Below are 17,591 nucleotides of genomic sequence, written 5' to 3'. Positions count from 1 at the left end.
ATGCTTTCAACGAAACTCGATTCAAAGAAGGAATATTCGAAGAAATCTTGTGTTGATCGAACATGTTATTATTTTCTGACTCTGGATCGAGAGTGTCTTGATGTTCATAATCCTTATCATTCACTCCTTTCAAATTCTTAATTTGTTTTAGCAGAGTCACATTGGAATAACCTCCATTTAAATCTCCATCTTCACATTCGGATCGTCTTGAAATTGCAAACCTTCCTCCTCTCTTACGTTTTGTAACGGTTGTAAACTCATCTTTGTTTTTTCGTTGTTGTGCTGCCAAATCATAAACTCTTGGGAAAACCTGTTTGATGTGATGTGTGTGGACGTCAATCAAGAGCCACATGGTTCGGTCTGTAAATAATTGTTCAAATGAGGTTATCTTGTCGATACTGTGTCGCCTAGATTTACAAAATGCCATTACCAAATATTTGTTGCAAGTTAATTTGCAATAAGAGACAATTTCTAAATTATAATGATGCTGTTCGTCCACAAAATACTTTTCAAAATTAGTAAAGTAAACAGGTATTTTAGAAGGTGATTCGTTCTTTGGGACATAAACCTTATAGATGGCATTGGTGTTCTTATTGTTTGACTTTTGACAAGACAAGATAATATAAAATTCTTTGCATTGTGCATCATCTTGTTGATCATGTCTCATTTCCATAGAGTCTCCTTTTTCCATAAGTACTGCATATTGAACAGCCTCATCTTTCAGACATATCAATTGTTCAACATTTGATGTTGCATTGGTTTCAGATCGAGTAGAAACACGAATTAAATCTGTAGTTCTAGAAGCTCCATGAGTGTGAATCCAATGATACTGCAACACAATGTGATAATAGGTCCTTTCATTGTTACGACAGAAAACTGTGTCACCCCAAATACGATGATATCGTAGCAATAAATGATCATTCGTCTCACTATAATGAAACGTGGATTTTTTCACATCTTGTTCATTCAGCACCAAGCCAAATTGGAGTTCAAGTCCAACTAGAAACTTCATTTGCTTTTCGTCGCAGTACGAAATGTAAATGCTGTCTAATTGGTCGGTAATGGAATAACTTCGAGAGGAGTGATCATTCGAGTGGTACAGGAATGTGAGCCGAGACTCATCAACCCAAGAGCCTAGCTTTCCTAATTTCAATAATGCAAATGAAAATTCCATCCAGTAACCTTTTGTTCGAATGGCAATGAACAAATAAGAAGGTCTATATTTCTTTTTCGGAATTTTAGTAAAATCACTACATAGGATGTATTTCGGTAATTGATCCATCACGTAAAGATCTTCTTGTAATTCCAAAATAAGAGCAATCGGAATTGATCTCACCGTAGCATTTTCATCTTCATAATAGTAATCATAATAGTCCCACATGTTATAAACAATTCGATTGTTTTTATCCACATAATCACCAAACGTGGAGATAAAGCCTTCCAGCGAGTTGTCTTTGAAGTAATGGGGTGGATTGTGTTGAGGCATTTTTTTTGTTTCAGAATCAGGTGAAGATGGCTCCGAAACCAAAGAAAAGCAAGATGAAAATGCAAGTTTCAATTTGGGTATGTTTTCTTCATGATGTATCTTTACAAAGTAAGGTGCGAGAGGAATAGAGAAAATACATGAGAATAAACGAAACAACAATTTTCAATAGATTCTGTTTTTAATAAAAGAAATTCCCTAAATTCTCATGGAAGAGATCTTCACTCATCCAATTCAGAAATGAATTTTTCATTCTTTTCAATGAAGGTTGTAATGCCCTTCTCTCCAAATCCAATTCTCGATAATTCTGAAATGGTTTTGAAAGGTCGACATTCCATAATTTTCTCTGCCTTCTTGTCTCCAATGGTGGCAAGTTTCTTGAGTTGCTTCATTCCATTATTGGTGTCATTAAGGTAATCAAGTAATTTGTCTTGTGTGGATTTTTCATTTGTGGTGGTATCGCTTCTTGACAACTTGTCGGTGTCATTCGATGATTCTTGTTGTTGTGACATGGAATCGACCATTTCAACATCATCCTTGTCATCATTAAATTGAAATTCTTCTTCTTCTCCAGTCAAGACCATAGAATTCTTAAGAGCATTTTCGAGTTTGGCAATCTTTTGCTTTAACTTTTCATTACTTGGTATGAGTTGTAAAGCCTTTTCGAATAGTTCGAGAGCATTCTCAAGATTTCCTTCTTTTTTGAGAGTATTGGCTTGTTTGATATATTCTCGTGCAAGTGAAAACTTGTTGTCCCTGGACTTGTCTGTTGCCACACCACTGCCTTCCATTGGAGGAGAGACAAAAGCAAATTCACTCTTCTCGAGAAGAAGTACATTATCATAAATTTTACAAACACGATTCGATTTCTTTTCTCTCCTTCTTGTGAGCTTGGGTTTGAACGTGTTATGTTTTTCTTCAGTATCTGAAGAGGTATTATCTTGCTCTTCTTCATCACTTTCTTTGATGGTCACTTTTTTCCGAGTGGTTTTTAAAGCTCGAGTGCTGCTTGCCTTACCTGTTGGAATTGCCATGTTGTCCTCATTGATCAGAACCTTGTTTTTGCGATTGTCGTCATCGGTATATGCCTTCTCCAATGAAGCTGTACATTCTTTGCTTTCATCATCTGAATCGAATCGTTTTCTCTTGATTGAGGGATTTTTTGTAGATAGAACTAATTCGACTTGAGTGTTCGTTGGGATTTGTACCTGTTGGTTTTTACAATTAGATTCTTTCAAGTTTGAATTCTCATCCGTTGGTTGCTTGATACCTTCACATGAGCCAGTTTCACACGTCTTGATTTCGGTAGAGCTCTTTGGAAATAGGTCATCCGTAGTTACATGATCAAGACTCGACAATATTTGTTGAATATTGTGATTCTCAGGAAAGAGAAGTGTCATGTCCTTCAAGACATGGTCCCGATTCTTAATTGGAGAAATGGAACCGACTGTCATGTTAAAATCGAGAGAATTTGGCTTATTGCTAGAGGCAGATGCTACTTGTTTCTGATGATGATTCACTGACAAAGGAGGTGTGGTGGCGGTAGAACTACTTTTCATTGTTGTCGGTGTTGTTAAGGATGACAAGGGTTTCTTACTTGGTTTGTGCTTTAGTTTCAAATGTTCCAAAGAGGATGCCTTTTCCAACACTATGGCCTGATTTTGTTTTGGTGTATCCGCGAATACTTTTCTTGGTGTTACCTTACTCGTTGTTGCCTTTCCAATCGTACATGTTGAAGCTGAAGGAGAAGGCGTCGTAGTCAAACGCATCATTGCTCCATTCGTCGTCGTAGTGGTGGTGGTGTGGTTCGTAATATTGGCGAGTGGTGTACGAGCGAGAGTTCCTGCAGGAGTAGTAGTAGTAGAAACTTGTGATTTTTTCAATGATGAAACTTCTTTCAAAGCTGTTGTTGGCGTTGAGGTTGTTGAGGTTGTTGAGGTTACGGAAGATTTGAGAGGAGTGGTCACTTTACCAATGAGATTTGGCTTTTCGAAACTTTTTTGAGCACGAATTTTGGGAGGTTGAAAAAAGGGTTTGTTTGGAGAAGAGTGAAGTGGAGTGGTTGAGGTCGATCCAATAAGAGTTGTCTTAGTGGTCTTAGTTTTGGAAAAGAGAGGTGGTGTGGGTAAGGTGTTACTTCTGCGACTTGAAGGAGTGGCTGATGATTGGGCAGATCGTGGTGTTGAATACGACAACTTGTCATGGCTCAAAGTGTTGTTCTCTAACTTGCTGGAAGAAGGTGTTGTTGAGCTTGTTGATGACCATGTTGGAGTATTATTAGAAAACGGAGAAGAAGACTGAGTATTCAAAGGTGGCGGAGAGGAGCTCTTGGAATCAATCTCTGACAGTATGGAATAAAGTCTCTTTTTCATGTCCAAAATGTCATCGAGTTGTGCAAGAGGAGAAGATTGCATCTGTGGTGAATTGTGACCAAGTTCTGTTTGAATGCTCTGTAAATTTGGTAAGGCAACAGAACTCCCTTGTTGAGTCAATGCAAAATGTTCCAATTTTGCCAATCTAAAATGATGGAAACAACATTGGGAACGATTTAGATTGGTTCATGAAAAGAAAACAATCATCATAGGTCCAAGCGAGAGTACATATGTTATACACAATTTACGATATTAAATAATTGTGGAGTAAAATGTACTACTTACCGATCGAGAATTTCATCCTGTAATGAAATACTCTTTTTGATCAACATTGGATCCAACAATCCTTGTCTCAAATCTGCTTGAGCTCTTTCCAAATCCTCTTTCGTTGCAAAATTCGTAGCGACTTGAATCAAATCCGAATATGAGAGACTTTTCGAAGTGTGAACACCAATTTTACGTTGCATCAAATGCTTCTCCTTCTCGAGTTGAAGAAGTTTGAGTTGAGTCTCTCGATCTGCCCCATATCCAATATTTGCCATGTTTTCAAGCTTTGCTCGTTCTTCCTCATTCTCGAAATAACTAGTATGAATGGTTGGCTTATTTACAATGGATTGAGATTTCATTCCAAAACGTAGAGATTTGAAGGTATCCATATAATGTTCAGTATAGGGAGAAATGTTAATAATCATGATGGCTTGAGAATTACCTCCCAATGAATCTTGCAAGAGTCGAGTGAGTTTACTGTCTCGATATGAAACTTTTTGGGTGCCTGAATTGAGTTGATCCACAACTTTACGCAAGCTGAAAAGAGAGGTGTTGATACTACTCGATTCAGTAAGTCGAGTACCAGTATTACCGGTTTTTCTATTGTCTTCTGAGCCTGCCAAATCAATGAGATTGATTTTTCCAGTGAACCATTGACCTGTTTTTTCATCCTTCTTCTTGACGGTGAGAGTGAGAATGGCATGGGAACGTGAAGATCGATCGTTGAGTTTTGTGGAAGCTACTTTACGATTCTTCATACCCACTTGATAGAACCATTCACAAAATTCATCGTAGGTTGAGATGGTTTTGGAACCAAGTCCTTTCACAATGATGTTCTTGTTTTTATCTTCGTGAAGGGGGAGATCTTTAAAAGCAGGGGAGGAGGATGAAGTGTTATCTACAAGAGATGATGGAGTTATTGTTGTTGTTGTTGTTGAAGAAGAAGAAGAAGAAGGAGAAGATGAAATTTTGGATGAAGAAGGAACGACAAGTAAATCATGGACCTTCTCGTTATAAATTTCAAGATAGGACATGGAGAGTTTACATTCTGATTCATTGTAGTGCCGATTGGAAACTTGAAAGAGTAATTGTTGAACCACACGTGGAATAATTCCCATGTTTTCAACCGTTTCTCCTCCTTGCATGGTAAATGTTTTGCCTACATGATAATGATGCAAGAGATGATGATCCAAGAGAGTGTAAGAAGAAGAAAACAAACGTTTTTTAGAGAGCAGCTGTATTGTGGGAAAGTCAAAAACTTACCGCTTCCGGTCATTCCATAACAAAATACAGTCGTGTTTATACCTTCAAAGAGGGATGGTAATATGGGTAGAATTTCATGTTGAAAGATTTCATTCTGTGTAGCCTCTTCATCATAACTCGAGTCAAATTCAAATTTAATTTCATCTCCGGGATTTCTTGGATCTTTCATAAAGACGAGATTATGAGGAGGTGATTTAGGAGTATCATTGACCATACTACTTGTGGTAGTGCTACTATTACTACTAGAAGCCACTCGGCATGTTTTAAAGTTGGATTTTTCAAATTCATCGGAGAGTAATGGACGAACACGAGAAACAACTCGTACCTTGTTCATCATCTTGGATGTTGTGGTGGATGGGGATGAACAGGTTTTAGTAGTTGCATTGTTGGGAGAAAATGTCGAGTCGGTTCTATGTGAAAATGATGATGAAAATTGCTGTTGTTGATGCTGAAGAGGCAATTTGATCATTTCTTCTGAATTTTTTCATGTGTAACGGTTGGATATTTGGTGTGAGCGGGAACCTCTGATTAGGTTATCGAAAAGCACACTTGCGAAACGAGGCGTTGGTGTTGAACGAAACTTATGATCTGATCAAAACAACTCGCTGATACAGAATCAGATCGCCTTTGCAACATGTAATTGAAGGTTTGAAGAAGTGTCTCAAGGAAGTGGTTCCATTCGAATTTTTCTCACCAAAGGCACTTGACCCGCCAAAAAATTCGATCCACTTTAGTTTACAAAAAGCTGTTATGGCGTTTTGAGTTTAAAAAATTTCAGCAATAAAAATTCCCACACCACAAAAAAAATTCCCAACAACATCAACAACGTAACAACAAATGGCTCCAGCAACCAAGAAGACTGAAAAATCCGATAAACAAAAGGAAACCAAGAAGCCAAAGGCACCAAAGACCACAAAGGCTGACAAGGCTGAAGGTGAAGCTGATGACGATAAGAAGAAGAAGAAATCTAGACATGAATCCTACAGCTCTTACATTTACAAGGTCTTGAGACAAGTCCACAGCGATATTGGTATCTCAACCAAGGCCATGTCCATCATGAACTCCTTCATTCAAGACATCTTTGAAAGAATTGCCAACGAAGCTGCTCAATTGTGTAGAGTCAACGGAACTAAGACCTTGTCGTCAAGAGAGATTCAAACTGCAGTCAGATTGATTCTCCCTGGTGAATTGGCCAAGCATGCTGTTTCTGAAGGTACAAAGGCTGTGACCAAGTATCAACAATCTTCTGGAAAGCCATTGACTAAGAAGAGAGAGAAGAAGGAAAAGAAAGAAAAGACTGCTGAGAAGAGCAAGGAATAAGCTTGCGTTTTATTACAACTCACATCTACCTCAAACACATCACCCTAGGCCTCTTGTAAATTTTAACTTATAAAACTCAAAAATTGCTGTCAATGACAAGGTCACAATTTTATTGATGCCTTGCGTCTCAGGTTATTCGTTGTGTTCCGTCACTTGCCAAAAAAAATTCTTGAATTTTGTCCCAACCATGTACCCTTCTCACTTCTCCGTGTTTCTTCTCGCACTTGTTTCGTCATGGCTGTTAGGAATTTGGTATCTAGTACCTCTAGTATCATCACACGATGACCCTGTCACTAGAAAACCATTATTCGGAAATTTCAGATGTAATCGTTATTTTGTCAGAAAGACATCCTTCATCACGTGCGACATTGAAAATATTTGTCTTGCAACGAATGGCCAATTTGTCTTGTTCCATCCTTCCGAACGACTCTGGGGCTCTCAAAAAGATTTCTTGAAAGTACTCAATTCCGAAGTTTGGACCTATGCTCAAGGACGAGTGGAAACATTGAGAGGAAATTTTCAAGTACGAGTCATTGATGCAGATCTTGTTTTGGAACATGTCAAACAATATTCACAAAATATTACCAACACGAGTTCTCAACAGATCTCTGAAACACAATGGTTGGGAGCAAGTTCAATTTCTGGATGGTCCAACACTGCACCACAAAAAATTCGAGAAATTTTCACACATTACAAAAAAACGAGTCAGCCATTCACCCATGACGGTGTCACAATCACTCCGATTGAATTGGATTCGAACTTTACCTATTTCACAACACCAACCTATGCTCTCAAACGATATGCTGCTGGAAAATTCGATCGATTTCTTGTCGATAATTTACTGATGGTCGTTTCCTTAATGATGAGCTATCATCCAGTTTCAAATTCGCAAGAATTCGAATCTCTACTCAATCACACCATTTTATATTTGGATGATGTGTTTGATAAGGTCACTCCTAATAATGAGGTAGCCACTCACTTTTCAGATCCATCCATTGCTGATGATCATTCATTGAAAATGGCGAGTTTGATCAGTAAGCGACCACCCTTGCAACTCTGTGAAACGAAATTGAATCATTTTTCCATTGAGAAATTACCATGTCGAAATGTGGGTGCAAAATCTTCGACTGTTTCCAATCATCATTCGAAAAATCAAGGCTCTGAAAAACCACTCGTCTTGCAATCCTGCTTTTCACATTTACTAGTTGGTCTTACTGCACCCTTTCACAAAAATTTATATCGAAGAGAAAGTGTGGCTTCAACATTACGACAATTGGCATATTCCAATCTCAATATTCGACCACTTCCACACGAAGAAAATGATACGCATCGAATGATTGAATATTTAGATTTTAAAATGGTTCGAGTAGCGATTCACAAACCTTCCTCACATTCTCATGGTCCATTTATTGCCAATGCTGAAGAAATTGCAAAAACCTTAAAAGAAAGATTCACCTCGCATAATATTCAAAATGATATTCTCCTCCAACAATTAATTCATTTACGTTCATCGATTCTAGTAGAGTTTTTTGAATTTCCAAAAAGTTTTTCCCATGAACATGTGAATTATTTCTCAACAGTGGATGTGTTCATTACCGATTCAGGAAGTGCAGCTTATTATTCCATGTTTATGAGAGCAGATACATCAATGATTGTGGCACCTGAATGCACATCAGTTTTCAACGATACTGCTGCTGTGAATCATTCAAGTCGATGTGAATCGAGTGTGGCATTTCAAACTTTGAAAGCATTGCCAGCAGTTCAAGTGATTGATTATTTAGAGTTGGACGCAAAGAATGTGAAATGTCAACGACGAGATGCTTCGGCAAAGGCTCGATCGATTTGTGATCCCATTTTGGACGCTCAAATCATGGCTGAGAGTGTGGTGCAATTGTTGAAGAAAAGATATTTGAAGATTTTAAATTAATGGCTTACCGTCGCTTGGTTGCCTTTTTAGTAGTTGACACTTTTGACAGTTGGCAAGTCCAACAAGAAAAATGAGCACACGCAATTTCAAAGACTCTCTTGCACCATCATCATTATTCGGACTTTCGTCCACCCATACACTACCTTCTCCTTCCCATCACTCCTCACACATTTCCTTCCGTTCTCTCCTCTTCTCCAAACATCGAGTAAATCTTTTCAAATTATTCATTCTTTGCACTTTTATCATCACCATTATTTATTTATATTATCAAATTGTTCATAACAAACGAATAACCACCACATCCACTCGGTTCGAGAATATTTCCAAATCATCACATTCTCAAAATTCTTCTTCGAATGATCAACATTTGAATCATCACACAAATCAAAACATGATGAATCATAAAACGATGAATCATGTGAACAACAAGGATGACAATACACTAAAAGCATCCAACTCATTCCCACCACCACAAGAATTGCCACTTTTTCCAAGATATGATATTCATATGAAATTGAATGGAAATTATCGATGTAATTACAAATTCGAAGGTCAAGCTCATTACACGTATTATTCGTGTCATTTTGATGATTTGTGTTTGGCAACGAGAGGTGAATTTGTGTTATTTCATCCAAAAAATCGACTCTTCCGTGGAAATGAAAGTGAATATTTCAAACATTTCAACGAACAGATTTGGACCTATTCACAGGGAAGATTGGAAACTCAGAGAGGTGATTTTCGAGTTCGAATTTTGGATCAAGAATTGACCTTAAAGTTGGATCATCCAACCAAAGCACCAATAGCAGTCAGCAAAAACGATCAAGATAATGAAAATGTCAATCAAGAAGAGACAACAACTCGAAAAATTGTGACATTGGATTCGAATTTTCGCTATTTTCCAAAACCTGTGTATGCCTTGAAAAGATATGCCTCGGGAAATATGGGACACTTTATTTTTGATAACATTGCCATGGTCATTGCTCAACAAATGGAATTTGAATTTACCTTTGCTCCTACGTATGACGATTTTAAAAAGTTGCTCGACAATCACATTCTCTATTTGGATGATCTTTTCGATCATTCACTTCACAATTGGATTGGTACCTACCATTATGATGAAAAACAATCGGACGATATTACTCTGGAGGTATCGAGATATGTGACTTCAAATCCAATACTTCAACTGTGTAAAACAAAAGACAAGTATTCACTTGAAAAATTACCATGTCGAAATGCAGAAGATGTCCCACTCGTTTCAGAGCCATCTCCTCAACATGTGACATTGGCAGCATGTTTTTCACAATTTCGTGTTGGAGCAGAACCTGTTTTTAAGAGTTTTCCAGGAAGAGAATTTGTATTTAGCTTTTATCGACAATTGACATTTCATCAATTAGGAATTTATCCTTTACCAAGTGAAGAAGACGACTCGACCAAAATGATTCCTTACTTGAACAAGAAACCAATCAAAGTTGTCATTCACAAAAAACCTATCCACAAGAGTTCACACGGAAAAGTTATTTACAACGTTGACGAAATTTATCAAGCCCTAAAAACTCGAATTCCTTCCGACCCATATTTGAAATTATATCATTCACACCAACGAATTGAAATACAAGTTTTGGAATTTGCTCATTTACCTCTCTCTCAACAAGTTCAATACTTTTCCGATATTGATGTTTACATTGCCGATCAAGGAAGTGCTTCTTATTATTCAGTGTATTTGAGAAAGGACACGACTGCCATTGTTGGTCCTTCATGTTGGATGAAAGAAAATTTAGATACTGGCTGTTGGGTCGGTGAAGGTTTCATGACCATTGAAGGTATTTCACATGCGAATATTGTTTCGTATTTGGAAATTGATCACAAAAATTCGTGTAAGCCAAGACCTACTGAAAAAGACAAGGAAGGATGTGATCCAATATTTGATCCAGATTTGATTGTAGAGACTGTGAGTGCCATGTTGAAAAAGAGATATTTGAAAATGGTTCAGAATCAAATGTTTTAGTTTTGTTAAAGGTGAATAGGATGACGATACTTTTTCATAAAATTGTGGAATTGAGTTTGGAAAAGAGCTACTTTTCATTCGACTCGCACAGTATTAATAAAAATACTAATATTGAAGTTATTTTCACCATTGGTTGATTCTGTCATGTTATCTCTCTAAAAAAGGAAATACAAAAATGTGCATGACGGTTGTATGAACAATTTCAAAAAAATGTTTCCACATCTGAGAGACCATCGTGTGTCCTCCATGTGGCCCTCGATTTCACAACCCTCTTTATGGAAACGTCCTCGTTTTTTGCTCACATCCTTCCTTGTATTTCTCATGTTTTTATTTTGTGCATGTTATGGATTGGTACTCGTTCGGAATGTTTCAAAATTTTTACATGGAATACAACCACGTCGGCCACTTGAACTGAATTCAGAATGGACGAAAAACAACTTTTCTGCTCAACAAGAAATTTTGGAACATGCAGAGGATAAGGTTCTTTCGAACTCGCATCGATCTGTGACGACGACACCAAAAGTCTCAAACATCATCATGAGAAACAAAATGGGACGACGAAGACAAGTCATGTTTGGAAATTATCAATGCAATCGATACACTCGACAATCATTATTCACATCATGTCAAATTGAAAATGTTTGTATCAATACGAGAGGACAGTTTTTATTGTACATGTCCAAAGATCGATTATTTGGTAAAAAAGATTCCATTCTCGACGAATTGAATCGAAGACCTTGGATTTATAATCAGGGAAGATTTGAATCGAATCGAGGTCTTCACTTTATGAGAGTTTTGGATTCAGAATTAGTTTTTGAATTTGAACGAACCCAACAAGGGAATTCTATTGTTGAAAAAGTGTTAAATGCATCTTCCATTCCAGGTTCCACATGGTCTGACAAACCCTTACATTCCATTTTAGGAGAACCTGTCGAATTGGATAAAAATTTCAAATTCTACTCTGAACCAGTCTATGTACTGAAAAGATACGCTGCAGGAAATATGGGGCACTTTTTATTTGACAATATTGCAATGATTGTCATGCTCATGATGAATTTTAATCCACTCGCTTCAACTCGAGATCTGGACACTCTGTTAAATAATCACATTCTTTATTTGGATGATATTTATGAACAAGTTGCTCACAATTGGATTGGTTCCTATCGATATAATGAGAGTTTGGCTGATGAATTTTCATTGAAATTACCACAATTATTTAGCAACAATCCACCGCTTCAATTGTGTCGACAGAACGATTTCACACGTGTCGATTTGTTGCCATGTCGCAACACACCACGAGGAACGAATTTTCCAAGAACTAATGTCTTACAAGCATGTTTTTCCACATTCAGAATTGGACTCACTTCAGGTCTGTTTCGAGCATTTTCATCGCGCGAGATGATTTTTGTGCAGTATCGACAATTAGTCTATTACAAGCTTGGAATTTCTCCATTACCAAGTGAGGAAGATGATCCACAAGCAATGATTCCGTTTTTAAAGAAAAAACCTGTGAAAATTGTCATTCACAAAAAGTCACTCTCCTCCGGGCATGGAAAAATTATTTGGAACGTCGACGAATTAATTAAGGCCATTCGAGACAAGTTACAAAACGATCCCTATCTCTCCCTCTATCATTCGAAACAACCTCTTCAAGTAGAATCTGTGGAATTAGATCTTCAATCCATGAATGTTTCACAACAAGTGAAATTCTTTTCCAACATGGATGTCTACATTTCCGATCAAGGAAGTGCTGCTTATTACTCAGTGTATATGAGAAAAGATACTACCGTTCTCATTGCTCCAGAATGTTATTCAGATCGAGGATGTCACACCGGAGAGAGTTTTCAAATTTTGAGAGCTCTTCCCAACACGATGGTTGTGGATTATTTGGAATTATTGAGAGGAGAGGAGAATGTATCGACTCAATGCAATGCAAGACCAACTGCCAAAGCATCCAATGCATGTGATCCAATATTGAGAGTGGATGTTGTGGTGGAGAATGTGTTGGCATTTATCAAGAGAAGATTTCTCAAAATGATGAATGATTATCATGAAGAGGAGTAATGAGTGGAGTTTTAAAACATTTCATGAGACTTCTCTCACATAGGATGTGTACCAAGAGGGTATTGTTTTCCAGCACACAACGAAAAAACTTCATTGGCGCGGAAGTGCTCTGAAAATTATATTTTCACTTTCGTCAACCGTCATACTGAACAAATATCCGGATTGGTCCAAAAAACTCCCAACCTCGCATTTCGATTGGACCATGATGCGTTTATTACTCCTCACACAACCCAAGCAAAAAAAAACCACACGCATCTGCACAACCACGCAATACTCACATATTTTTCTGTTTGGATTATTATTGAAATAAATCAAAATTAGAGAATACCAAACCATATATCCTCATCATCATATCCTACTGAATCAATCCAACGAATACATATATTCATCATCATAACCATCCCATTCAAAATTGATTGTATCATATACTGTCCGGCTTACCCTTTTTAAAAGTAAAAGATGCGAACCATGATGAAGAGTCTTCCCATGATGATGATGGATTGGAATGAAAATCCTCTCAATACTTGTCCATTACCTTCCATTGAACACTTGTATCTATCTTCTGTATATTCAGAAATGCCATCCATGTTCACAACATCAACACCACCACCCCATGATTCTGATCGAGAATATTTATCCAAGCTGACTTTTAAACCACCACCGCCACTTCCAACAACATCCATATCCTCACGACATGACTTTAATCATAACAATTCTTACTGTAACCATAACTATAACTATGGACATTGTCATTTACCGACCAAGAGCTCTTCCATGATGATGATGAGTAATACCTTGTTACAAGGTGTTGAACATGTTTTGGAGGAGCATGTTGCTTGTTACTCTCCTTCTTCTTCTCTTGAAAGATATTCTCCGTGTTCCATGAGTACTCCTCCTCCTCCTCATGATTACCAAAAACAGAAACAACAATGTGAACAACGACGACGACATCCTCCACGAGCACTAGTACTTTCCATGTATAAGAAGGATCAAAACCAATTGCAATCTTCCCCACACAGGACACCATGTATCTCTCATCCATATACGGATTATGATCACCACAACTACTTCCTTAATGATCGATCGAGCTCATCTTCTCTGGTGTTATCGACGTTTTCATCTTCTTCCTCAAATCATGATCATAACCAACAACATTTGAATGTGGTCGTCGATCATCAACACACGAGAGAAGATTTACCACCACGAATGAATCCAATGAACTCTATGGTCAGAGATTCGCCATCCTCCACCTCGTCCTCGTCGTCCTCTGCGACGTCGGCATGTGAAATCAATCAAACAAACAATTCCACATCATTCCATGAACCATCTCTGGGATCAAACATGTCGTCTCAAAACTCTACCACTTCAACCCTCCTTAGAAAAACAACTTGTAAATCACCATCCAAAGACACTTCCTCGAAAGAATCCACATCTCACGAATATCATCAACAAGAAGATGATGATTCTGAAACAAAACTTTCACCTCAATACTCGAAACAAAAAATTGGAAAACTGAGATTAAAAACATCTGCAACGAAAAGTATTGCCACTCAAAACAAGAATGGTCACAATAAGGGATGGTGGACGGAGGAGGAACATGAACGGTTTCTTCAAGGATTGAAAGAATGTGGTAATAATTGGAAATTGATTGCAGAGAAGTATGTCAAGAGTCGTTCGAGGACGCAAGTAGCAAGTCATGGACAGAAATGGAGACAATCTTGTGAGCTGCAAGATGGAGCTCAGAATTCTGTTGAATTGTTGCAGGAGAATTGTTGAAATTAAACAAATTCTTTATATGACATGGATTATGTGATCTTTTGGTTTCATTTTTCTTCGTGACAACAAGTACCATGTACTCATTAATACCATTTGGTATTTCTGGCACCTGGATTGGCGTTCGAAGCAGTGTTCACCTTCCTCTTTAGCGCAGCATTCTCTGCAATTCTTCGTGCAGCTGCCATTCCCATCTTGAGTTTGTTTGGATCAATTTCAATTTCTGGCTCATCATTCAGCTCATCAATGAGCACTTCATAATTCCCCAATTTGGGTTGCTTTTTATCATACTTGTAGTCCTTGTAGAGTTTCTTTTCTGGAAAACCGTCATGCACCACAATATTGAACGTATCATTTAAGAGGCTCATTTTGAGAATTCGATCTGAAACCGTAGTTGTGGTAAGAGAGGGTGAAGCATTGACTTCTAATAGCCATGGCTTTAAATCCTGATCCAGTAACAAGTCATAGCCATACATTTCAAAACAATGCTTGTCATTGATAATTATATTTTTACATGCCAAGAGTGACTGTTTGAAAATGTAATAAATTTCCTCAAACATTTTGTCTGTTCTCTCCTTTCCTGCTGTGGATTCCAAGTATAGTCGTAACATTTTAATATTCCATTTTCCGCCATGTTTGTCATTGTAATCATCACCATGTTTTTGAATGGCGACATTGGTCAAGTGAATAAACATATTGTCAATATCCTCAATATCGTTAGTATATTTTTCTGTACAAAATCGTGCAAATCCTTCCTTGTAGACGTAGGCTTTCAATGGTCGATAGGATGTCACCAAGACATACATTCTCAAATCGAATTTTCTTCCTCCAACAAGGAGGGGATTATTAATGTACTTGCTAATCACGTATTGCTCCTTAACAGCCATATAGGCCCATTTGTCTTTGGCCCATCGTTTCACTTGTGACAATTTGGTAATGATAAAAATTCCCTTTCCTTGGGATTTGCTTGAAGGTTTCATAATCCATAATTGACTTGGATTTTTCTTAAATTCTTCAACAAATAACGAATAATCTGCTGGAAGAGTGTAAGTGACTGGAACATAGTTCATAATATTTCGTTTGGGTGGTGGTACATAATTTGGATTATTAAGGGAATGTGTAAGATTAATTAATTCTTCATTTTTCTCATTTTCTTTTTTGTATCGTTTCAAGTTTTTAACCATTGAATCTTTTCGTGTTAATTCATAGTGATTTGGAAAGTGATTAATGATTCTGGATTTGAAATGGGATTAGAATGGAGAAAAACAAGTGGAATTTACATTGTTGATCATACAATTGATGATTTACTCATTCACTTACTGATGATCATTGAGACGAAATCCATTCTCGGGATTAAATAATTGTTTTACAGTTTGTACACTGGCCCAATAGATATGCCAATCCGATTCTGAGCAAGACACACATGTACCACACAAAGTCATCATCGGAAATTAGAATTTGAAACAATTTTCTGATAGAACGTACCATCGTTGGTCCGAATCCATCCTCTATTCTCAAAATTATTTATAACAACACTCTTCTCAAAATCCGTCTTGTATTTCAATATTGTCGGTAATGACGATGATGATTGAGAGGTCATTGAAATTGATTTTTTTTGTATTTTTGCTGGCGGGAAAGTTTTTGTTTGTGAAAAAATATTTTCATTTCATCATTCACAATATCGTTTTCAAAACAACAACACCCAATAATATTAAAATGTTGAACCAAACGAATGATTCTGCTGTTTCAGACCACATGCCAATGCTCTCGGAGGAACATGCTAAAATTTATGATCGTCAGATTCGTTTGTGGGGAGTTGAAACACAAAATAGATTAAATCAGAGTCGAATTCTTGTGTACGGAATGAACGGATTAAGTGCTGAAATTTGTAAGAACATTGTCCTTTCTGGAGTAGGACTGGTTCATATTATGGATTCTCAATTAGTTACTCAATTTGATTTGGGATGTAATTTTCTAGTGCGAGAGGCTAATATCGGAGAGAATAGAGCAAAGGCTTGTCATCCAAATTTACAAGAGCTTAATCCATTGATGAAGGTTACGTTTGAGGAAGTGGATTCCTTGTCGGTAAAGCCAAAGGAATTCTTTAATAATTTTGATTTTATTATTTTGAATAATGCAAAGCTGGAGGAACAAGTATGTGTCACATTGGTTTGCTTGAAAATTAATTATTGAAATTTATTTTGTGATGATTACTCACGTGTGTGATGATGATGATCACACATGTAATCAATTACTTGAATTGGAAATAATGAATAATATTATTAATTTCATAATTATTTCATCAACGAACAATGATTTGCTTGTAAAATTCATTCATCATGAAACATTTATGTGGATACATATCGGAAATATTTGGGGAAAAACTTTAGATTAAAATTAACAATATTTGCAGAGAGAAGAATATATTATTTATTGCAACCAATACATTTGGCCTGATTGTAACTTCTTTCCATGATTATTTGGATAATTTTGAGTACAAGCTGTAAGTTTTTTGGGAACTGTATTTTTAAATTGAAATTTTTGCTGCATGACACCAAAATACAAATGGAATCGATTCTGATGACCATCAATGACCCAATTCAAACTTGTTCATCATTGACGTGACTCACACTACATTGTACCCGACAACAACAGAAAAGCCGACAAGGGAACCATTCAAAAATCAGATTCCTTTGTTCCATTAGAAACTGCCCTCCAAGCAAACTTGGCTAAGGTGAGAAACTTGTCCAAAATGTGGCTTGGTGTCATGACTCTCCTCATTTATCAAGCAGCAAACAATAACATCTTACCTGCCATTGAAGACGGGCAAGCTCTTTTCAACTTTAAAGAGAATGGACATGTTCAGAAATATTTACCAAGTGTGACAAAGGCTCAACTTGACATGCTCACGTTAGAATTCTGTTCAATATTGTGTCGATTTGCACACGCTGAAATTAATGCTGTGTGTGCTGTGGCAGGTGGAGAGTTGGGTCAAGAAGTGATCTCGGTGATTAGTAGAGACCGAACTCCTCTCAATAACTTTTTCGTGTATGATGCATTTGAAACCTTCTCTGGCATTATTGAAAAACTACACTAAGGAATAAATTAGAGATCAAC

The 17,591-nt window shown here is 37.1% G+C and overlaps 9 protein-coding genes across 9 annotated transcripts; 6 read left to right on the top strand and 3 right to left on the bottom strand.

The window, feature by feature from the left end:
• On the bottom strand, positions 1-1,486 carry C9374_014261 (uncharacterized protein; the record flags this gene model as incomplete). The annotated part of the gene is made up of 1 exon (XM_044690229.1): positions 1-1,486. A coding segment is annotated over one exon (1,486 nt), but the record flags the coding sequence as incomplete, so codon positions are not given.
• A 218-nt stretch (positions 1,487-1,704) lies between these two features.
• Positions 1,705-5,854, bottom strand: C9374_014260 (uncharacterized protein; the record flags this gene model as incomplete). Its single annotated transcript, XM_044690228.1, has 3 exons — positions 1,705-4,000; positions 4,141-5,281; positions 5,386-5,854. The coding sequence occupies 3 exons, from the start codon at positions 5,852-5,854 to the stop codon at positions 1,705-1,707; spliced, it is 3,906 nt and encodes a 1,301-aa protein (XP_044541630.1).
• Positions 5,855-6,222: 368 nt separating this feature from the next.
• On the top strand, positions 6,223-6,705 carry C9374_014259 (uncharacterized protein; the record flags this gene model as incomplete). The annotated part of the gene is made up of 1 exon (XM_044690227.1): positions 6,223-6,705. One exon carries the CDS (start codon positions 6,223-6,225, stop codon positions 6,703-6,705), a length of 483 nt encoding a protein of 160 aa, XP_044541629.1.
• Positions 6,706-6,892: 187 nt separating this feature from the next.
• On the top strand, positions 6,893-8,632 carry C9374_014258 (uncharacterized protein; the record flags this gene model as incomplete). The annotated part of the gene is made up of 1 exon (XM_044690226.1): positions 6,893-8,632. One exon carries the CDS (start codon positions 6,893-6,895, stop codon positions 8,630-8,632), a length of 1,740 nt encoding a protein of 579 aa, XP_044541628.1.
• Positions 8,633-8,702: 70 nt separating this feature from the next.
• C9374_014257 (uncharacterized protein) lies at positions 8,703-10,637 on the top strand (the record flags this gene model as incomplete). Its single annotated transcript, XM_044690224.1, has 1 exon — positions 8,703-10,637. The coding sequence occupies one exon, from the start codon at positions 8,703-8,705 to the stop codon at positions 10,635-10,637; it is 1,935 nt and encodes a 644-aa protein (XP_044541627.1).
• A 210-nt stretch (positions 10,638-10,847) lies between these two features.
• Positions 10,848-12,701, top strand: C9374_014256 (uncharacterized protein; the record flags this gene model as incomplete). The annotated part of the gene is made up of 1 exon (XM_044690223.1): positions 10,848-12,701. One exon carries the CDS (start codon positions 10,848-10,850, stop codon positions 12,699-12,701), a length of 1,854 nt encoding a protein of 617 aa, XP_044541626.1.
• Positions 12,702-13,160: 459 nt separating this feature from the next.
• C9374_014255 (uncharacterized protein) lies at positions 13,161-14,477 on the top strand (the record flags this gene model as incomplete). Its single annotated transcript, XM_044690222.1, has 1 exon — positions 13,161-14,477. One exon carries the CDS (start codon positions 13,161-13,163, stop codon positions 14,475-14,477), a length of 1,317 nt encoding a protein of 438 aa, XP_044541625.1.
• An 83-nt stretch (positions 14,478-14,560) lies between these two features.
• C9374_014254 (uncharacterized protein) lies at positions 14,561-16,074 on the bottom strand (the record flags this gene model as incomplete). The annotated part of the gene is made up of 3 exons (XM_044690221.1): positions 14,561-15,707; positions 15,795-15,882; positions 15,960-16,074. The coding sequence occupies 3 exons, from the start codon at positions 16,072-16,074 to the stop codon at positions 14,561-14,563; spliced, it is 1,350 nt and encodes a 449-aa protein (XP_044541624.1).
• Positions 16,075-16,190: 116 nt separating this feature from the next.
• C9374_014253 (uncharacterized protein) lies at positions 16,191-17,571 on the top strand (the record flags this gene model as incomplete). The annotated part of the gene is made up of 3 exons (XM_044690220.1): positions 16,191-16,628; positions 16,865-16,977; positions 17,130-17,571. The coding sequence occupies 3 exons, from the start codon at positions 16,191-16,193 to the stop codon at positions 17,569-17,571; spliced, it is 993 nt and encodes a 330-aa protein (XP_044541623.1).
• Positions 17,572-17,591: the final 20 nt, after the last annotated feature.

This window comes from Naegleria lovaniensis (genome assembly GCF_003324165.1).
Source record: "Naegleria lovaniensis strain ATCC 30569 chromosome Unknown tig080, whole genome shotgun sequence".
Lineage (NCBI taxonomy): Eukaryota > Heterolobosea > Eutetramitea > Acrasida > Naegleriidae > Naegleria > Naegleria lovaniensis.
Note: the sequence above shows the minus strand (reverse complement) of the source record. Positions and strands in the feature narration are given on the sequence as shown.